A 23,449-nucleotide genomic window follows, 5' to 3' on the forward strand; every position below is an offset into this window, starting at 1 on the left:
TCAGTACTGGCCACTGACAGTGCAGTTATTTCTCAGTGCTGGCCACTGACAGTGCAGTTATCTCTCAGTATTGGCCACTGACAGTGCAGTTATCCCTCAGTACTGGCCACTGACAGTGCAGTTATCTCTCAGTACTGGCCACAGTGCAGTTATCCCTCAGTACTGGCCACTGACAGTGCAGTTATCTCTCAGTACTGGCCACAGTGCAGTTATCTCTCAGTACTGGCCACTGACAGTGCAGTTATCTCTCAGTATGTCTCTGACAGCATCACATTCCACCAGTACTGATCCTCTGCAATGTAGCACTCACTCTGTACCTCCCTTCCGACAGTGCAGCACAGCCTCATTACTGCCAGTATCGCACTCCCTCAGGATTGCCCCACCAACTGTGCAGCACTCCCTTAGTACTGCCCTTATAACAGAACAGCATCTTCTCAGTTGTGCCCCTCCAATGGTGCAGCATTTGGTTAGTGTCCTTCCAATACTGCGGCACTTCCTCAGTACAGTCCTCCTGTCAGTATTGCTCCTCCTCACTGGGTACACGGCATTTTGGTCCGGATTTTTTTGCTAATGCACCTGGAGTGAGACTCAACGTCACAGAGCCATGAGAGCAAACCTATGGTGTGAAATAAATCTCACCAAAGCCCTGAGCTCGTTATCCCACCGGCCACTGATGCATTAGATTCCATTGTTATAGGACGAACCAGATTGACTTTTTCTCTGTGGCATTTCAAATGTCTCAGAGGTCTGTGAAGATGATTGTATTGATTTGTAGTTTCCAAGGTTACACACTCAAACCTGCCTGGCTAATGCGTGGAGATGATGGTTTCTTTGCCTTGGCAATTTAAAGTCCTCATTCTTGTTAGAACAGTCTGCCATGAAGCAGTTAAATCATATTCCAATATGTCATCTATCCCCTGGCCAATGTCGGACCCTTTCCCTGCAGTTTATCCTCACCCTCTCTCTAACACATCCCACACTTATTGTCTCAGACTTGTTACATTTTACAACTGTGTTGGTTTGATGATGTCAGTAGCAGTAAAGATTATACGTAGCCGTCTAAACATTACTCCAGCAAGCACATACACAGGGATAATTGACGAGCAGATTTATATTTCCTTTATTACATAATCATAGATCCAGTGAGCATATTATACATGGAAATATTGTTTAACTATTTTACATTCATCAAAATGCACGTTAGATCTTTAGTTACCTTGCCCCTCAAGCAGTGCTGCACATTGCAAGCTCTATCGGTCTCTTTTGTTAACAGTAACATTGCCATTGCAATGCTTTCTACCCCAGTGATGCATCAGTTTTCAATGTTTTCCAGCACTATTTTAGTCTATCACAACCAACTGTTGCTTCGTAAATAATTAAACTCCCATCCCTAGGCCTCCTTCATCTGGGGCCAACCTTTATTTTAAAGCATCTTGATCTTAATTAATGGGGCTCAGAATTGTTCACAAACCTAGAAACTGGATCAATCAGCTTCCATTTTTTCATGTGCCGTTTGTGTACAAAAGTGACTTTGTCCTGCTTACACTGCACTAGTGTTTCTGGGTGTAATTGGGCCCTTTGACTGACTGGCCTGGGAACTTGCATTCACCATTCACCACAACGTAGCTGGGTGTCAGTAATGGATCTGATGATGTCACAAGTCACGCACCATGCACCTCCTCCCTTGCTGGGATAAATTGGAGCGTTCAGGTCCAACCTATGACCTTTATTCAACAATTACAATAAACTTTCAGCTTATCTTTTACTCTGTGCACCTCAGAGCTACTTACTGCCTCACTGCTAATCCAGAACCTCACTATGATCTAGGACCACTCGTAGTGTGGGACTCGATCAGGACAGACAATTACATGGGAGGATTCCACAACATGAGTAGGAGATCCTCATGCAGCCACTTCCCTGTTTGGCCTCACCACCATGGCAGCCCTTAATGCAGCTACACAGTGAGTTCCCATGAGGTGTGTTATTGCCAGTGATCAGCACAGCACAAACTTTTCATGCAGGTCCTGTTGAGAACTGCCCAGGTTTCATTCTGGAGCATGGTTCTGGGATGAACCACCATCACTCTATCTCTGATGTATTTTTAGCCAAGTGCACGGACTGGGCATCAGTACTGTAAGCTGCACATGTCTAGCTCACCAAAAAAGGGGCGACATCCAATTTCCAGGCAAATACTTCAGCTGATGCCCATCTAACAATTATTAAGTCTACTTTGGCTGTTATAAAATGTGAAAATGTGCCAGATATGAAGAGTAATCTCACCTTCCACTCATGCTGAAAAGATATATTGAAATGTTCCGCGACAGTCGGAGAGAGATGTTATTGACACTGAGCACAATGCAACCTTCAGATCATGGAAATAGAACAGACATCCTCTTCGTTCTGTTACTTCACTGACAACAGCAATCCAATTTCAGACAGTCATAGAATTGTTACAGCACAGAAAGAGGCCATTTGGCCCATTGAATCCATGTGCTGATGAAAGAAAATCCAAAAGTAGTGGCATATCGATTCTGAATAAATAATGAAAAAAAGTAATCTAGTGATTTGCTAATGGACAAGTAATGCAAAGTCCTGTTCTAGTTGGAAGATCATTGACTGTTTCTCTCTCTCCAAAGATGGTACCTGACCTGCTGATTGTTTCCAGGAAAACTATTAGAGTGCATGGAATTGAGGATAAAATATTGGTGTAGATTAAGGATTGGTTCATGGGTAGCAAACAGAGAATGGGAATAAGCAGATCATTTTTGGGTTGTGAGCTGTGACCAGTGGGGTGTAACAGTGACTGGTGCTGAGCACCAGTATATCTACATTTGCTGATGACACTCAGCCGGATAGCAGTGTGGATTGTGAGGAAGGTGCAGAAAGTCTTCAAGGGGATGGGTGAACTGAACGGGTAAGGACAGAGCAGATCGAATGTAATGTGGAAAAATGCGAGGTCATCAACTTCGGTAGAGAACATAGAAAGGTGGAGTATTTTTTATATGGTGAGACATTGAAAGCTATTGGTATTCATTGGAACCTGGGTATCTTTGCACACAAATCATTGACTATTTAATCCATTACAAAATTCATTTAGTATGGATGCATGGCAGGCTACCAGGAATACAAATGGCATGTTGGCCTTTATTGTAGGAGGATAGAGTTACAGAAATAAAGGAACTTACTGTAGTTATGTGATTGCACCTGGAATACCGTGTGCTTCTTACCCATGGGAGTATCGAGGTAGTGCATCAAAGTTTACCAGATTGATTCATGGGATAGGATAATTTTTCCAGGAGGAGAGATCAAGTCTACAATCAAAAGAGTTTAGAAGATTGAGCAGTGACTTAATTGAAGCTTTCAAAATTCTCACAGTGCTGGACAAGGGAAGATGACTAAGGTGTCTAGAACCAAGGATTTGTGTCCCAAAATATTATGCCAGCCATTCAGGACTTGGGTGAGAACAAGAATTCTTCATCCAAAGTGTGGTGAATCCTTGGTATACTCTATCCAAGATGACTGTGAATGAATATATTGAAGACAGAAATCAATAGATTTCTGGATGTCAAGAAAAATAATGGATATGGGGTCAGTACAGAGAAGTGAAGCTGAGGTTTAAAAACCAGCCACAGTCTCACAGAATGTTGGAACAGGTATGAGGGGCTGAAAGGCCGACTCCTTTTATTCCTTACATAGCTGGAGAGAAGATTCAATTAATTAAATTAAGCTGGTGTCTAAAAATTAGAATGAGAAATGATGACCATGAAGCTACTCAATTTTTGTCAATAATTAAAAAAATACATCTGATTTACTAATATCCTTTGGTGAAGGGAATCACCCATCCTTACCCAGTCTGATGCATGTGTGGTTCTAGTGGTTGATTCTTAACCTCCCTCTGAATTGGTCAGCAGTTGAAGGAACTTATCAGTGATGCCCACGCACCACGAAAGGAAGACATTTGCAAAGCCAACCAATACTGTAGCTACAGAAACCTGAAGCAGGATTTTGTTGTGATATCTCATCAGGTGGATTGCCCAATTGTCTACCAATTTAAATATGTCCATATTTGATGCATTTTCAAACAAGTACATACAACAAAAACATGTCTTACAAGAAAGGATTTCTATAAGCCTAAAGGAAAATCAATGCATTAACTGAAATGGAAGCCACATCCTAAACTCTGTATGTGCTCATGGTTTTGTGTTTGGAGATCCAATTTCAGGACCGAGCTGAGATAGCAGGCAGAAATTGTTCATTATTCTTCTGCGGTGGATAAACATTTATATGATGCTGCCTGTCCAAAATTCTATTTCACTCACTAAGCCCAAGAGAACACAGATGCAGGGTTTTAACCAGAGCCTTGTTTCAACAATAAAGGGCTGAGCACATTGGAGCCACAGCTGGAGGGTCCTGTGTCATCTATCTCTGGCTGGGCGTCTTCTCTAACTTTGCATTGTTACTGCTTGCTGCCACCCCTTCTCACTGCCAATTCATCTCCATCTCCCACCCCCAGTCATTTGCCCAACACCTCTCTGTTTTCTCACCACTTGCAGACACTCTACTCCAGGAAACCTTCAGAGTCACACACCATTTTAACTGGAAAAAATAATGTGTTTGTTCATTGTTGCTGTATCAAAATCCTGCAACTTGCTCCCCTGTAGCCCTGTCGGAGTACCTCCACAACATGGGCTGCTGTGCTTCAAGGTGGTAGCTCAGTCCCATCTTAAGAACAGGATGGCCCACCAATGCTGGCTTCACCAGTTATGCCTGAGGGAATGAAAAAAATCTTCCCAATCATCTTAACTCCCGCCAAAATCATCACCTCTTCAACAGTTCCCAATTCCATGTGATTATCCACCCATCTCACTTTCTTTGCAACCTCCACTCTCCAGGATATCCAGGGATAATGGAGGGAAACTTGACCTTACTCCCTGCACCTTTGGAGTGGTGGGATAATACAAGCCTCCTCGTTGAAAGCGCTTCCATTGAGCTGATCATGCCCAGGGTTACCTTAATTCTCCAGCCTTAATTGTCTCCCATTCACTAAATCAGTCAGCCACCACTTCCGTTGTCTTAATTAACATCGTTCACTCCACTGCTCGTACCAGGAACTTGATTCCCCTTTGGATAAATATTCTAATTGACTTTGTTTCTTGCTCCTAACATCAAAGGAAGTGTTTATTAAGGTTTGAAATTGAGCCCCCCAGTGGGTGGGGGTTCAGTTCTCCAACTACAGCCTCTTCTCCTCACGGGCCCATAGTTCCTCATTGTTTGTTTGGTCTGTTATGATGCTCCACTGTAATTAAAAACCATTTGTAAATTAGCTGGCATAAAATAGAATTACAGGGCATGTCGTTCCCAGGGAGCTGATGCTGCAGGAAGATTATTGGAGGATTTCCAGGTTTAATTTAGCTTTGAAGATGAGTGCTGATTGTGATGGGGATTGAAAGGGAACATCACCAAGTTTGAGCCACTGGCTTGCTTTACTTGTGAGTCCAGCTTAGATCAGTAACTAAACAGAAATTATTTCCTGTCTCAAAGCCATAACCTGAGCCCCCCACCCACCCCCGAGCATTATTTCTCATTGAAACAGGAGCTAATGACTTTCATTTTTGAATGTGATCAGGCAAAGATCAACAACAAAAATCATAAATGAGGATTGATTTATCTGTCCAACGTGAAGTATAACTTCAGTCTCTGTTCTCCGTTCAATCAGAAGAGAGTGTGTTTTAAGATTGGCTTTTGCCACAAAGTATTACCAGTCACTTGACACAAGATCTGTTGGGGCTCTTCCAGGCCATGTTCCTTAGACATGTGCACTCTTGGCGTGTGTTGGGTTTATCATGGATGAGGATCCTTGTGAAGCGTAATAATACCGGTTTTCCTGGACCTCTGGAGAAGGACCAGTGCAGCAGGCAATCACTGCCCCTCCAAACAAGCAGAGCAATGTGCCGATCCAGCCCACGAAGAGTGAATACCCAAAATTGTAGAGGTGCTCTACCTTGTGGACTCCCACTGGAAACCAGATGGTGGCCACTGCAGAACAGATTGCTAGAAGATACAAACAAGAGGAAGGACTTGTGATTAATGCAGCACCTTTCACTGCCTTTATCACTTAGAGTCATAGAACAATACTGCATGGATACAGACCCTTTGGCCCAACCAGTCCATGCCGACAATGGTGCCCACCCAACTAGTTCCAATTTCCTGCATTTGGCCCATATCCCTCCAAGCCCTGCCCCGCCATGCACTTCTTAAATGACACTGTTGTACCTGCCTCACCCACTTCCTCTGGCAGCTCGTTCTACATACTCACCACCCTCTGCGTGCAAATATTGACTCTCAGGTCCCTTTTAAATCTTTCCCCTCTCATCTTAAACCTATGCCGCCTAGTTTTGGACTCCCCTACCCTTGGGAAAAGACCGTCCACCTTATCTATGCCTCTCATAATTTTAGACACTTCTCTTATATGACCACTCATAACAACATTCCCCTCTTCATTCCTATTTTAAAAGAATTATAAAAGAAAGACGCGTTTCAAATCACCTTGAGAGATCCATCTGCAATGAAGTCCCACAGCAATGAGTGCCTTTTTTGCAGTCTAGTTGCTGCAGAAAATTAGGAAGTATAGTTGCCAGTTTGGACACAGCATGCTCCCTCAAACAGCAACGGGATGGTCAATATTGTGATTTTATTTGAGGGGTAGAATAAATATCTCTCAGGAAATAGTAGTCTGCTTTTCACATTTGTTGAGGGGCAGTTAGAGGCTTGGTTGAAGTGTCATCCAAAAAAACAACACCTCTGACAAAGCAGCACTCCCTCCATACTGGGAGTACCAGGCTCCAGTGAGGCTTTGAGCCATGGCTCAGTAGTGGTAATCCACTGAGCCATGAATGACGTCAGTGCAGGCCAGCTCCTTCAAGGTGTCTGAAACCATTTTCAATCTCCACAGACAGAGAGCCAGCATCCGACACCGGAGGAAACATACAAATGTGGAGCCACTCGTTTGATAATGGAACTGGATACTGTGCTCTGCATTACGATCTACCAGAGACCTGGAGACCTGGAGACCTGGAGATTTCTGTACCAGGTCTCTCTGCATGACTCATTCAAATATGTACCAGACTAGTGCAAGCTCTGAGCCTAAGCCTGACAACCACATGAACTGGACTGAGGATGATTCACACTGATTACTAGAGTAGCTGACACTTCACTCTTTCATTCTGCAAACCCGGATCCCAGGGGGAAAACAATGGGAGTGTTACCTCATGCAGAGACCCATCCTCTTCTCACAGAGATCTGGGAACCAAGGTGCTGAAGTGACCTTTGTCGGTTGTATACACTAGGCAATCGTGAATCCACCTTCCGCTTTTCACCCACCCTAAGATTTACTTCTGTGGAAAACCTCAGGTAACTCCTGTACTACCAAGAGGACAATTTTCTCCACTTCTTTTGTGCTACAGCTAGTGAGGGAGTGTGGCAGGATCTTGCTCGATCACAGTCTGGAGGTGATTTCGCTCAGTCCCACGGGTGAGATGGCTGCTTGCTTACCCAGCAGAATGAGGAGGATGGCACCCAGCAGTGACCGCTTGTGTTTGGAAGAGTGGGATTCGGTTCCAAGGTGCATACACGGTAATGCCATGAGAACAAGGAGAATCGCAGGCAGTCCCAGGATGGAGGCTGTGATCATCAGGGCTCGGCTTGTCTGCAGGTAGGCTGCGCAAGGGAAAAGAAGACACGACTTAAGCAGGAGGTCGAGATCACAGTCAGAGAAACATTAGAGATGGTTTTTTTCAGCCACTGATGATTTGAGGAGAGGTCAAGGAAGCGGAATCTGTGCTAGTGAAGGGGTAGATAAAGGAGAGTGGAGTAAAAGAATGTTATCTCACTGAACAGTGCTCCCTCAGCCTGTTACACTCTACAGCTCTCTGAAGATCAAGGAAGTTGGGAGGACAAGCGGATGTTGTTTCTGGAACAAATCTCGGCAGATTGGAGGGCAGCAATCCTTACACTGCTATTTATGAAAGGAGCGATCGGACAAAACAGGAAATTATCTGTCAGTTAGCCTAATATCTATTGTTGACGAAATGCTGGAATCCATCATTGAGGAAGTGGTTACAGGGTACTTAGAAAATCGTTATCTGATTAGGCAGATTCAATGTGGCTTTTTAAGGGAATGCTCACATATGGCTAACCTTTCAGTTTTGCAAAGGTGTTGATTGCGGGGTGGTGGGGGTGGGGGGGAATGGAATCAAAGGAGTAAATATGCATTTGTTAGGGTTAGGGTTGGGGAACTACGAGGATTGATTATAGAACAGAAGGCAGAGAATAGGAATAACAGGAGATTTTGGGGTTGGCAAACTGTTTGATCCTCCACATGGATTGGTAACCAGCCTTCAGCTATTCAGCAGTTCTAAGCTACTGGGACATTGGCACACTGACACGGGCGTGGTGGTGGCATACTGGTTACATTACCAGACCAATGATCCAACAGTCTGGACTCACAATCCAGAGAGCCGAGATCAAACACCACTATGGCACACTGCAGGAAGGGTGTGATTGCACTGGAGAGGGTGCAGAAGCGATTCCCCAGGCTGTTGCCTGGGATGGAGCATTTCACAGGAGGATAGGCTGGGAGACCCAAGAGACCACACATGCAGAAATCCAGAACAGAAAGTAAACTGAGGGAGGAACTCAGCAGGTCAGGCAGCATCTATGGAGGCAAAGGGATGGCTGACCTTTCGGGTTAAGACTTGATTCTGTTCAGAGTATATTATGTCTAAATAACGTTGATATAAATATTGGAATCTGGTGTGATCTCAGAAACTTATTTAGTTGCTTATTGCAACACAGAAGGAAGCATCTGCATCCCAGCATTTCCATGCTGGCTTCCAGGAGAGCAATCCCATCTTTTCCCCTGTACCCCTGCAACTTATTCTCCCTCACAATTCCACCTTTCCCCTTTGGTTCTTTTGCCACTCACCTGCACTTGGGGCAATTTACAGAAACTAGTTAATTTACCAGCACATCGGAGGGGTGTGAGGGGGAGTTGGAGCACCTGGCAGCAACACACACAGTCAGGGGGCGAATCCCAGAGAGCATTACAATTACTGAAGTAATGTTATAATATTGGGAAAGAGAAAGATGGTGAAAGCAATTCATTAAAAGAAATTAGGAGGGAAAAGAGGTACGATAAAGCATCACTGACAGATAAGATTAAAGAAAATCTCAAATATTAGGGAAAGTGGATGATTTGAGGGAAAGAGAAAGGCAAGTTAGGAACAATAAAATAAACAGAAACTCTTTGTCAGTTTCAATAAAAGATTCTGAAACTTTTACTGTTTCTCCTTCCCGGAAACTGCCTGTCCTGTTGAGTTTTCCAGCATTTCCTGTTTTTATTTCAAATTCCCAGCATCTGCAGTTTTTCTAATTTCCAGTTAGGGAGTAAAGTGGCAATCTATGCTTGGAGCCAGAGGATCCAGATGAGGACTTAATGATTACATCTACCTGTGTTTAATACGGAGAAGGACATTGGAGCTGTAGAACTGAGAGAGGGGATGGTAAAATTCCAGAAGGAGATATTAGATATCCGAGCAGGTTTAAAGGACAAATCTCCAGGATCTGATGAACTGTATTACAGACTGCTCTGGATGCAAGGGAGGAATTTACCTGGGCCGTGACAGAAATTTTTAAATCTTCACTAGCATCAGGTGAAGGGCCAGATGACTGTAGGACAACAGGGGTCAGGAGGGTAATCAGAGACCAGACAGCCCAGTGCCAGTGGTAGGGGAGTTATTGGAAGAAAGTCCAACAGACAGGATTCATCTACACTTGAAAAGGCAGGGTTTAATCACCTATCATCTGCCTGCATGTACTCCTCCCCCTTCCCCGACCTTCTTATTCCGTCTTCTGCCCCCTTCCTTTCCATTCCTGATGAAGGGTCTCGACCCGAAACGTCGGACTGATTACTTCTCTCCGTAGATGCTGCCTGAGCTGCTGAGTTCCTCCAGCATTTTGCGTGTATTGATCAAAATAGTCATCGTGGCTTTGTTGTGAGGTGATACTTTCTGACCAATTTGATTGAATATTTCAAACAAGTAAAAATAATGTGTTGATGAAAGCAAAAGGGTTGATGTAGTCCACATGAACTTCAGTAAGGCCTTTGGCAAGATCCCACATGGAAAACTGGTCCAAAAGTTTAGAACCTGTGGGATCTAGGACAAGTTAGCAAATTGGGTCCAAAGTTGGCTTGGTAATAGGAGACAGACGGTGATGGTGGAGGGCTGTTTTTGTGATTGGAAGCCTTTGACAATTGTGTACCACAGGGATCGGTGCTGGGATCTTTACTGCTTGTCAAATGCATTAACGATCTTGATGTGAATATTGGAGGCATGATTTTAACATAGAACATAGAATATAGAACGAGACAGCACAGAACAGGTCCTTCGGCTCACAATATTGTGTTGACATGGCTATTCCCTCCTACTTAATAGAATGCCGATATCCCTCTATTTTCCTCTCATTCATGTGTCCATCCAGGCCCCTCTTAAAAGCCCCCAGTGAATTTGCCTCCATCACCCTATCAGGCAACGCATTCCAGGCATCCACCACTCTCTCAGTAAAAAACGTACCCCTCACGTCTGTTCTGAACCTACCCACTCTCACCTTAAATGCATGCCCTCTGGTATTGGATCGCTCAACAATGGGGAAAAGATATTGCTTGTCCCCCCTATCTATGCCCCTCATCATTTTATACACTTCCAACAGATCACCCCTCAGCCTCCGCCGCTCCAGAGAGAAGAGCCCAAGTTTGTCCAGCCTCTCCTGATAGCACATGCCCTCTAATCCAGGCAACATCCTAGTAAACTTCCTCTGCACCCTCTCTAAAGCCTCGACATCCTTCTTATATTGAGATGTCCAGAGTTGCACGCAATACTCTAAATGTGGTCTAACCAGACTTCTATAGAGTAGATTTTAGTAGATTTGCAAGTGACACGAAAATTGGTGAGGTTATTGAAAGTGATAAAGGTAGTCTTAGGCCGTGGCACTGAGTATAGGAATTGGGATGTCACGTTCCAACTGCACAAAGCGCTGTTTAGACTGCACTGAGAGTATTGTGTGCAGTGCTGGTTGCCACGCTATGGGAAGGACGTGATTTCCTTCCTACTTCCCTTCAACCATTCGGTTCTTGAACTAACCGACAAAACCCTAATCACTACAGTTTAGCAAAACTATGACCACTTTGCACTAAAATGGACATACTTTTTCAATTGCGTTCTTTCTTGTAAAAATTGTATATAGTTGATGTTTAATTTATGTTTTTTCTTGTGAATGCTGCTTATCTGATGCTCTGTGCCTGTGATGCTGCTGCAAGTAAGTTTATCGCTACACCAGTGCACACATGTACTTGTGCAGATGGCAATAAACCCAACTTTAATTCAGCAAGAGACGGTGAAGAAAAGATTCACAGGGTCGTTGACACAAGAGACGGCAGACGCTGGAACCTGGAGCAACAAACAACCTGCTGGAGGAACTCAGTGGGTCGAGCAGCATCTGTGGGAGGAAAGGAACTGTCGACGTTTCGGGTCAAAACCCTGCATCAGGACTGAACGATTCACAAGGATCTTGTCTGGACTGGAGGGCTTGAGTTATAAGGAGAGATTGGATAGGCTGGGACCGTTTCCATGGAGCGAAGGAGGCTGAGGGGTAAACTCCTAGAGGTTTATAAAGTTATGAGGGGCATCGACGGGGTAGATGGTCACTGTCTTTTTCCCAGGGTAGAGGAGTCTAAAACTGGAGGGCATGGGTTTAAGGTGAGAGGGGAAAGGGTTAAAGGGGATCTGAGGGACAAGTATTTCATACAGAGGGTAGTGAGTATATGGAATGAGCTGCCAGAGGAGGTAGTGGAGACAATGTTTAAAAGACACTTGGACAGGTCCATGGACAGGAAAGGTTTCGAGGGATATGGGCCAAATGCAGGCAAATGGGATTAGTTTAGATGGGCATCTTGGTCAGCATGGATGAATTGGGCTGAAGGGCCTGTTTCCGTGTTGTATAACTCTTGTGAATCTATGAACCTATGACATACTACAAGGAGGACCTGATTGCATTGAAAAGGCTGCAGAAGGGATTCACCAGGATGTTGCCTGGGATGGGTGTTTCAGTTATGAGGAGAGATTGGATAGTCTGGTTTGATTTCTTTGGAGAAGAGGAGGCTGAGGGGGGACCTGACTGAGGTGTTCAAAATTATGAGGGGCATGGATAGGGTAGGTATTAGGAAAATTTTCCTCAGAGGGAAGTGCCTAAATCTGAGGACACAGGTTCAGGGTAAGTTAGTGAGGATCTGAGGAAAAGTTTTTCCCCAGAGGGGGGGTTAAGAATGGAACAGACTTGAGGATGTGGTGGAAGCAGAGAACCCCACAATGTTTGATGTATCTCAACAAGCACTTGAGTTGCTGCTCGACCCACTGAGTTCCTCCAGCAGGTTGTTTGTTGCTCCAGGTTCCAGCGTCTGCCGTCTCTTGTGTCAACAACCCTGTGAATCTTTTCTTCACCGTCTCTTGCTGAATTAAAGTTGGGTTTATTGCCATCTGCACAAGTACATGTGTGCACTGGTGTAGCGATAAACTTACTTGCAGCCTTCAACAAGCACTTGAAGGCAGCAGACTAAATGCTGTCCAGTGGGATTAGCGTGGATGAATACAGTCATACAGAGGTAGAGCAGGGAAACAGGCCCTTCAGCCCATCCACTCCATGTCAGCCATCCATGTCACCCATTTACACAATCCAACATTAATCCCATCTTTTTATTCTCCCCACTATCTCGTCAACTCCCACTACACCAACACCCCCACCCCAGATTCTACCACTCACCTACACACTAGGGGCAATTTATAGGGCCAATTAACCTACCAATCCGCACGCATGGAATGTGGGAGGAAACTGGAGCACCCAGGGGAAACCCACAAATTCACAGGGAGAATGTGCAGACCATGCAGTCAGCACCCGAGGTGGGGATCGAACCCGGGTCTCTGGTGCTGAGTGGCAGTCGCTCTACTCACTGCGCCACTGTACTGCGCTTCAGCCCACCACCAACAACCACCCACTTACACTAAGCCTACATTAATGGCGTTTTTATTCTTGATGATCAACAGGTACTCAGTGGGCCAAAGGGCCTGTTTCAGTTTAGTCTGACTCTGTAACACTACGAATCTAAGAGAGAGAGAGAGCCACAGGAGGAGGGACAATGAGAGAGGAGGAACAAAACAGACAGACATACAGATATGGAGAGTGGAGGAGGGAGGGAGATAGAGAGGCAGGGGAAAGAGAGGGTGAGGGAGAGGGGGAGAGAGAGGGAGAGAGAGGGAGGGAGAGAGAGGGAGAGAGACAGAGAGAGTGAGAGGAGGAGAGGGGGAGGGAGGGTGTGAGAGAGGCAGAGAGAGGGGAGGGAGGGTGAGAGAGAGGGGAGACGGAGTGTGAGAGGGGAGAGGGGAGAGGGAGAGAGAGAGGCAGAGAGAGTGAGAGGAGGAGAGAGGGGGAGGGAGGGTGTGAGAGGGAGAGAGAGGCAGAGAGAGGGGGAGGGAGGGTGAGAGAGAGGGGAGAGGGAGAGTGTGAGGGGAGAGGGAGAGGGTGAGAGAGGGAGAGAAGAGGGAGTGTGTGAGAGAGAGAGAGTAAAATGACAAGTGAGTGAAGGAGACAGACAGATGGGAAACACATTTGTGCCGTTGCCTGTGATACAGAGACCAGGCATAATAGGAAAACAACCTGCTGGTTTGGGACGATGACTGGTTGAATGACTTTGTCGTAAAGGGGCATGATATTTTTCAGAATGTTTTTCCTGTTGGAGAGGTATAAGTGACCATGGTTTTGTCTCATACCAACAGCATGGTGTTATAATGATTAGTTGTTTACTTGCAAGGAAACAAGCAGCAATTGAAAGGGATTCCTTTTGTTTCACTGAGCCTTGTTGGTTTCAGCTGCCCCTGCCTGCCGTGTTTCCTGCGTTTGTGCAGCGCAGTCTCCAGCTGCTACCAATCTTCCACGGGTTAAGCAGCTCACAGCTGCAAAAACACTGCAAGTTGCCCCGTGCTCACACGCACAGTGGTCTCATTACCCTAAAGCACAGATAAAGCCCCCGGAATAATAACTGAGAACGGTGACGAATCGAAAGGGTTCAGAGCGGGTTTGCTATGTGTAACAATAACTCCTTGAGCATTTCAGATTGGAGACTGAAAGCAGTGAAGAGACTTATCACATGTTGCTGCCTGAGCTTCGTGTACAATGCATTGGACTTTATTGGAAAACTAACACAAGACCAGAAGAAGGGAGATGCAGAAGAGGCTGTCATTCTCTCTTGCTTTGAGTCTTCCAGTCCCCAGAAGAGAAACTCGAGCATAAAAGCCAGAGGACTGAGGGAGCACTGCAATGTCAGTGATACTGTCCTTGAGGAGAGATCAGGGAGAGATTAGGCCATGCTTTCACTCCCAGGGGTTGGAAAATATCCCATGACATCATCTTGAAGAAAAGCAGGGACGATTTTCTCAGTTTACTGGCCAATATTTATCCTTCACTCAATATCACTAAAACAAATCATCGAGCCCTTATCTCATTTCTAGTTGGTGCACAAATTGCCTGCTGTCTTTGCTATATTTGGAGGTTTGCACATCCAGAGGTCATTAGGGCATCATTCAGAGGCGAGTTGTTCATTATCCTGCGTTCTGCTTGAGAATTTACTTAATGCATGCTGATAACGTATACCATCAGGTAGGAATGGTTCTATCTGTCAGACTTGTTTACCACGATGAGAGAGAGAGAGAGAGAGAGAGAGAGAAGGAGAGAGAGAGAGAGGTGTTTTATTCACCCACCTCTCTCTCTCTCGCGTGCTCTCTCTCTCTCTCTCTCCCCTACATCGCGGTAAAGAACTAATGATCTTCCCATTTTCAGTTCATGAAATACTGACCCCCTTCAGGCAAATAGAGTACTCTTGTCTAAAAGAAAGGAATCAGATCTATTAATAAAGTGATTTTGCAATAGAATCAGTGATCAGAAATCTCAGAAAGCATCTCGGACACAGGTATCCATAGGGTCATAGAGCCAAACAGCATAGGAACAGAACATCCATGCCAACCCAGCGGGGATCCATCCATATCAATCCCATCTTCCAGCATTTGTCCCATAGCTTTCTATGCCTTTGCTATTCAATTGCTCAAAACTCATCTTTCACTCATTGGCAAAGAACTGGGAAATGGTGAGATGGGACAAAGTGTTTAAGGTGTTTGCTGTTGGTAAAAGTCCTGGATTAGCTCCCAGAAGCAGAAAAAAAAGATGAGACTTAATTTTGGAATCCATTGGGATGGATTGTCAGAAACCCGACCTACGATGGAGCAAAGCAGGAATCCAGGCTCAACAGGTTACAATAGAAAAAATGAACTTGCATTTAAGCAACAACTTCCACAACCTACAGCCAATGAGGTACTTTGTAAGTGTAGTGACTGCTAGAAAGTGCAGCAGCCAATTGTGTGCAGCAACCTCCCACAAACCAGAATGAGATAAAGAATAAACGACCTGTTTAAAGTATTGGTTGTGGGAACAAAATTGACACAGGTCATGGGGAAAATTTACCTGCTTTGTCTCAAGCAGTGGAAATTCTTACTCTGACAGGAGGAAAGACAGGGTCTCCATTTAAAGACTCAGCTGAGAAAAAGCAGCTCCAATAGTGTAACACTCCCTCAGCCTTGCATTGGGAGGTTGTGGGGAGGGTCAGATAGGTTTAGAGCTCTGATCTCTGCTGTGGGACGTTAACCCACAACCTTCAGCTGCAGAAAAGAGACGGAAACCCATTGAACTACAGCTGTCAGTGAAGCAAAATGGGCTGGTTACCAATCTGTTTTTTTGCTGCTATACTCCACAAGGAGTTAAAATTTTCTCTTTTGAAAATGCTATTTGCTGCACTCACTTGGAATCAGGATTCCAATAGCCAAATCATTTAATGCAGAGAAGCACAGGAATGATCGAGGGGAATGTGCTTTCAATTCTTCACCCAGTATTTTAACGCTTTGAAGATCAGATGCGTGATCACATCAGGTAGCGGGGTCAAACACCAGAATGAGCCAAACATTGGTTTCTGTATTCAAAGGCAGCATTCAAACACTTTCAGTGAAAGAAGCAGATGTCGGAGACAAAACAAGATTTGGAATGAAGAGTAAAGGAGGGAAAGAACAGAAAGCGACAGAATAGAGAAAAGTTGACTGAGTGGAGCTCAGTGTCGTAAAAAGAAAGAATGCATGTCTGAATATCCAACTGGGAAGTGGAAGTGAAAGGAAGAAAGTCGAGGGAGAGAGGTTAATGAGGGACTAAAGTGTCAAAGTTACCTGGCATTTTGAGGATGTCGGATATAGTCTTGCAGTGGTAGGCTTCAGATGATCGATAACATTCAGTCCATAGCCCCCGCAGCTTAAGTTCGCGAAAGTGTTGACAATCAGTGGCCCGTATTGAGCAGGTCTGAACCCACTCCTTGGTACCAGTGGCAATCAGAATACCAATCCAGCCCAGGGAGCTGAGAATGAAGCCCAGTACATGCAAACACACAGAACTCATCTTGTCTTCAACCACTCGAGCAGGTCAGTGGTGATAAAATAGTTTGGTTTTTGGTTCCTCTGAAATATGTCCTCAGAAACTGTCTCTGAGAGCACTTTGACAAAACAAAAACTTCCAAAGTACACCCTGTGTGTGTTTCCAAGATACACTTTCTTCTGCTGTCAGCTTCCCTGTTGGAGTAAAAATCTTTCAGTGGTGTGTTCACTGAAAGTGAGAACGCATCCAGCAGAGACTCTGAGGAAATTCTGGCCTGAAACTTCAACCAACCAATCAGGAACACAGAAATCATCTGCAGGGGCCGGGAGTAACTTGCCTCGCCTATCAGCGAAGACCTAAGTAAGTGTGGGGATGTTTTTTCTCTGAGTGCCTGTTTCCAGTTATAGAAACAAGCCTGCTAACTGGGATCACAGTTGTGGTTAATACACTTTGCCATGTCTGACTTACACTGTAAGAAAGGACGTCTGGTTAAATAGCATCTTTCACAACCTGGAAACATTGAATCATACAACAATACAAACACATGAGTTATGATCAGGAGGAAGCCAGTCAGCCCCTTGGCCATTCACATGTACCATACCACTAGATCTCTCTGTTCTAGAGCCCTACCATTTCATGTGTCTGCCCTGGTTTAACTTAACAGAGTGCAACACATTGCACTTGACTGAGTTAAATTCCATCTACTAAACATTTGCTCAACTTCCCCAGTTGTAATCTTAGACAACCTTCTTCACTGTCCACTATATCGCCAATTTTGGTCTCATTTGCAAATTTACCAACCATGCCAACTACATTCTCATCTAAGTCATTAATATAGGTGACTAGGTAATATAGGATACACTTGGTCAGGCCCTGGGGATTTATCCATCTTAATATGGCTTAGGACCACAGCACCTCCTCTTTGTGGATACTCAGCCCATTATGTTTCTGACAATTCACAATCTCTGTTGTAACTATAAACAACCCTGCACCACCACCATCTGACTCCTTCCACCAAGCCAAGTTTGTATCTAATTGACTAGCCCATCCTGGATCCCATGTGATCTAACCTTCTGGACCAGCCTCCCATGTGGGACCTCGTCAAAGGTCTTGCTAAAGTCCATGTGGACAATGTCTTTGTCAATCCTCGGTCACCTCTTCAAAAATCTCAGTCGTATTTGTGAGGCACGATTTCCCACGCACAAAGCTATGCTGACTATCCATAGTCAGTCCTTGTCTTTCCAAATGATGTTGGATCCTGTCCCTCAGAATCCCCTCCAGTAACTTTCCCTGTAGTTCCCTGGCTTGTCCTTACAGCACTTCTTGAACAAAGGCACAACACTTGCCATCCTTCAGTCTTCCAGTACCTCACCTGTGACTAAAGGTGATGCAAATATCACTGCCAGAGCCCTTGCAACTTCTTCCCTAGCTTCCCACAATGTCCTAGGATACACTTGGTTAGGCCTTGTGAATTTATCCATCTTAATATGGCCTAGGACCACTAGCACCTCCTGTTTTTTAGTGTAGATACTCAGCCTATTGCATTTCTGACAATTCACAATCTCTGTTATAACTCTTCTATCACTGGCACAGAATGGAATCCCACAAACAGCAGATCGATACTAATCAGAATACAATTTTTATTGATGTTGGTTGAATGAGAAATATTGGTCAGGACTGAGGAAACTCTTCTGCTTTTATTGACAGAGTATTGTGACATCTTTCATATCCACTTAAGAGGCCAAAGTCCCATTCAAAAGGCAGCAATCCTGACTCTGTAACAATACCAACCACATTGGGTATCTGCCAGTGTTTTAAAGAGTCACATTCTTACCTCTGAGTTGGATGGCATTAGATTTATGTTCCACTAATAGGACCTGTGTACAAAATCCCAGCTGTAGACCTACCACAGAAGCTATTCTGCAGACCAGTTGTCCTAAGACCTCATCGAGCTCCGCAGGTGGATGTTAAAGATCCCCTGGTCCAATTGGAAGATGAGTCAGTGTTCTCCTCAGCATCTTGACCAAGGCCACCGAACAGAGGCCAGTCACTTACCTCATGCCTGTTTGTGGGATCTTTCCATGTGCATTTTTACAATTGTGGTTTCATTACAGACTGATTTATTGTTGTTGATGTTGAATTAAAATTTGATAACAACTTTAAATTCTGCAATCTTTAACTGTGGTAATCTCAATCATTTGCCATGTACAGGCCAGCAGTAAACTGACACTTGACAATCTCACTGTGATACAAACTCTCCCACCCAGGGGGCTCTCATACTGTGCTGGGGATTCCTGAGGGTGGAGGTACACTGGTTGTCACTGAACTCCATGGTGGTGGCCCAGTGGTGCAGCTAGAAGTGGTGCTGCCTGGTAGCTCCAGTGATCTGGGTTCAATCCTGACCTTGGGTGCTGTCTGTGTGGAGTGTGCACATTCTCCCCATGAACATGTGGGTTTCCCCTGGGTGCTCTGGTTTCATCGCACATCCAAAAGACGTGCTGGTAGGTCAATTGACCACACGGTGGGTAGTAGAAGAGTTGGCGGGGGGGGGGGGGGTAGTGTTGGGCATTAGAGAGGTGAGAGGGAAATACGTAGGGAGAACAGGATTGATTTGACAGCTGGCATGGACTTGATGGGTCCAATGGACTTCTTCCACAAAGTAAAATAAAGCATCTCTGAATGCTTCTGTCACCCCCTAGTGCTGAATTCCTGTACTGCAGCTTCTGGTGAGATTGGGTTTTGGACGATAGAGGCTTCTTGCCATTAAAGAAGGGAGCAAGGAGAGTGTGTGTGTGTGTGTGTGTGTGTGTGTGTGTGTGTGTGTGTGTGTGTTGTGTAGTGTGTGTGTGTTGTGCATGTTGTGTGTGTATGTGTGTGTATGTGTGTGTTGTGTGTGTGTTGTGTACGTGTTATATGTGTTGTGTCTGGGGTGGCGGCAGGGTGAGGGAAACGAGTGGAGGGGTGGAGTTGGGGGTGGTCAGAACAGAAAAGGTTTCATTTCTGCAGTTTTGCTGCAACTCCTCTGGAGACCAAACAAGTTCCATCTATTTAAGGGTTAAAAGTTTCATACCCTGATCTTTTGCCGAGTAGTGTAGCTATGTTAGTGATCTAATAACCAAGGTTTTTACCACTAATCAGGCTGAACGTGGCTGGCTCTTAGCTTCCTCCAGAGTGCTATAGAAAGTCGCTCAATATTAACAAACCTTTGTGTCTGCTCCCATCTGTTCCTTCTTGTCCACCTAGGAACAGGCAGGGAATGCTGACTCTGCTGAAGCTGCCTGCATCCCAGGAATGAAAATCAAAACTGTTCCGTAGAAATCTGAATGTGTTCTTTTGGGAGCCTTCAATGTGCTCCCAGTACAACTCTGGTGGCAGCCTGGTGGTCTCTGTGAGCTGGCATTATGACACAGCAACCCTTGCTCATTTTTAGATAACAGAAAGTTCATCATCAGGGGACTAAGTTTCCTCACAGCTCATGCCCCAAATGAACTGTTGTGAATAGAAGGTTGTGAATATCTTGAACAAGCTGCCAGAGGAAGTGGTAAAGGCAGATAAAATTATGACTTTTAAAAGACACTTGGATGGGTGCATGGACAGGGAAGGTTCAGAGGACTACAGGCCTAATGCAGGCAAATGGGATCAGTGCACATGGGCATCACAATCGGCACGGATGACGTGGTCCACAAGGCCTGTTTCTGTGTTATATAACTCCCTGAATCTCTGACGTACTCCAAGAAGAACGTGATTGCACTGAAAAGGCTGCAGAGGAGATTCACCAGGATGTTGCCTGGGATGGGTGCTTCAGTTGTGAGGAGAGATTGGATAGTCTGGTTTGATTTGTTTGGAGAATCTGAGGCTGAGGTGGGACCTGACCGAGGTTTTCAAAGTTATGAGGGGCATGGAGAGGGTAGGTACCAGGAAAACCTTTCCCCTCACTGGGTAAGGGTAAGAGTGAGGATCTGAGGAAGAATCTTTTCCCCAGAGGGTGGTTGGAATCTGGAAAGCACTGCCCGAGGAGATGGTGAAGGCAGAGACACTCACAACATTTGAAGTATCTTTATGAGCTCTTGATTTGCTGAGGTTTTGAAGGTGACAGACTAACACTGCCTGATCTGCTGGCAACCTACTTTTCACACCTGTTACATCTCTCTCTCTCTCTCTCTCTCTCTCACTCGTTAACTCACTCTAGATTATAATGATGAGTTCAGTGGAGCAGCTGTCAGATTGTTGTTAAAACCTGATTGGTTCACTAATATCCTTCCAGTAAAGGAACCTCCTGTCCCCATATGTGATCAATTCTACACCGACAAAACTGATTTCAAATGTCCCACTGTTGTTTTAGTCCCCCAACTTCACTTTTCTTGCTACAAGCTTGTAACTTCAAGCTTCTGAAAGCTGAATTCACCTTAAATGTGCTCTCAGCCCTCAGAGTGGTAACAATTACAACTCAGTATGTAAGTGTGCAACACTCAGGAGCAATTGAATCCATTTAATATTTCCATATTTCATGACATAAAAGGCTGCTCATCCCAATGTCCATGCTTGCTGTCAGTCCAATCCCATCAATCTCCCTGCAACCTCTTCTCTCATATATGCCCCTTAAAACACCCCCTGATCTTCCACCTACATTAGGGCAATTTACAGCGGCCAATTAACCTAAACACCAGCTCATTTTCGGGATGTGGGAGGAAACAAGAATACCTGGAGAAAACCATGCAGTCACTGGGAGAACGTTCAAACTCCACACTGACAACACCGGAGATCAGGACTGAGCTCGGGTCGCTGGAGCGGTGACGCAGCCGCACTACTTGCAGCGCCACGGTCCTGGCTATCTGTAAAAACCAGTGTGGAATTTATAAACTGGGGTTGGTTCTGGTCCTGGGCAGTTTAAGAAAACGCGACAACAGTCATCAATCGATAAGGTTTGATTGAAGCTTCTGATCTTTGAACAAGAGTTTGACCAGCAGCTGGAGGTTGTGTGATGGGCAGTAACTCTAGGGTTGTGCTTTCCTGCTCTCTAGTGGCCACATTATGTAATTACTTGTGAAATTGCCATCCGTCACCAAACACTGCATTGAAGGAAAGATTTGCATTCATGGTACACCGAGATACCAGCTGTTCCCAAACCGTTTTACAGCCACAAGAGATTCTGCAGATGCTGGAATCTGGAGCAGCATGATGAACAGGGAAATGAACAGTCGACGTTTTGGGTTGAGACCCTTCATCAGGGTTGGAAAGGAAGAAGGCAGAAACCAGAATAAGAAGGTTGGGGGAGGGGAAGGAGCACAGGCAGGTGATAAGTGAGTTCAGGTGAGAGGGGGAAGGTAGGTGGGTGGGGGAGGGGGGAGATGTAAGACGCTGGGCAGCGACTGGTAGAAGAGGCAAAGGGCTGAAGAAGAAGGAATCCGGTAGTAGAGACAGGTGTAGCACGGTTGCTCTGGATCTTTTCATCTCAAACTGCCATCGGTCCATTAACCATCTCAGCTCCACCACTCCTGTCACCTATTCCAACCTCCCTCCCTCTGAATGCACTGCCCTCCACTCTCTCTGCATTAATCTGAATCTTCCCATCAAACTCGCAGACAAGGGCAGTGCTGTTGTCCTCCGGCAGACTGACCTTTACATTGCCAAGGCCGGACGTCAACTCTCAGACACCTCCTCTTACTTATCCCTCAACCAGGACCCCACCAAGTATTGTCAGGCCATTGTCTCCTGCACTATCACTGACCTCACCACCCCTGGAGATCTCCCTCTACAACCTCTAACCTCAGTTCCCCTTCCCCGTACTGCCTGTTTCTACTTCCTACCCAAGATCCATAAACCCAACTGCCCTGGTAGACCCATTGTTTCTGCCTGCTTCTGCCCCACTGAATGTGTCCTCATACCTTGACTCCATTTTGTCCCTCTTGGTCCACTCCCTTCCCTCCTATGTCTGTGACACTTCATGTCAACAACTTTCTGCTCCCCGGCCCTGAGCGCCTCATTTTCACCATGGATACCCAGTCCCTGTACACTTCCAACCCCCATCAGGAAGGCCTTAATGCTCTCTGTTTCTTTCTCGACACCAGACCAAACCAGTTCTCCACCGCCACCCTCCTCTGTCTGGCAGAACTGGTACTCACCTTCAACAACTTCTCTCTCAGTTCCTCCCACTTTCTCCAGACCAAAGGTGTAGCCGTGGGCACTCGCATGGGCCCCAGCTATGCCGACCTTTCCATCGCCTTTGTGGAACAGTCCATGTTCTGAGCCTACGCCGGTAACGCTGTCCAACTCTTTCTCCGCTACATTGACGACTGCATTGGGGCTGCTTCCTGCACCCTGCCCTCAGATTCACTTGGTCTGTCTCTGACACCTCTCTCCCCTTTCTGAATCTCTCTGTCTCCCAAACACACTGACTCCCACAGTTACCTTGACTACACCTCTTCCCACCGTGTCACTTGCAAGGATGCCATCCCCTTCTCCCAGTTCCTCTGCCTCCACTGCATCTGTTCCCATGATGAGGCTTCCCATTCCAGGATGTCAGAGATTTTTTTTAAAGAAAACTTTATTTATACAGCATGGTAACAGGCCCTTCTGATCCAATGCATCTGCGCCGCCCATTTTAAACCTATATTAACCTACCTGTACATCTTTAGAATGTGGGAGGAAATCAGAGCACCCGGAGGAAACTCACACAGACACAGGGAGAACGTACAAACTCCTAACAGACAGTGATGGGAATTGAACCCTGATCACTGGCACTGTAATAGCGTTGCACTAACCACTATGCTACCGTGCCACCTGAGATGTCCTCTTTTTTCAGTAAACAGAGTTTCCCTTCCACCACCATCCATGCAGCCCCCACCCGCATCTCCTCCATTTCCCGCACCCTATCTCC

At 45.5% G+C, this 23,449-nt stretch overlaps 1 protein-coding gene across 1 annotated transcript; it reads right to left on the reverse strand.

Annotated features, from left to right (window-relative positions):
- Positions 1–1,094: 1,094 nt before the first annotated feature.
- LOC127571528 (claudin-11-like) lies at positions 1,095–16,808 on the reverse strand. Its single transcript, XM_052017976.1, has 3 exons — positions 16,371–16,808; positions 7,552–7,716; positions 1,095–6,051 (listed from the first exon to the last, which is right to left on the reverse strand). The coding sequence occupies exons 1-3, from the start codon at positions 16,594–16,596 to the stop codon at positions 5,807–5,809; spliced, it is 636 nt and encodes a 211-aa protein (XP_051873936.1). The 5' UTR covers positions 16,597–16,808; the 3' UTR covers positions 1,095–5,806.
- Between the last annotated feature and the right edge of the window lie 6,641 nt (positions 16,809–23,449).

This window comes from Pristis pectinata, chromosome 6, assembly GCF_009764475.1.
Source record: "Pristis pectinata isolate sPriPec2 chromosome 6, sPriPec2.1.pri, whole genome shotgun sequence".
Taxonomy (NCBI): domain Eukaryota; kingdom Metazoa; phylum Chordata; class Chondrichthyes; order Rhinopristiformes; family Pristidae; genus Pristis; species Pristis pectinata.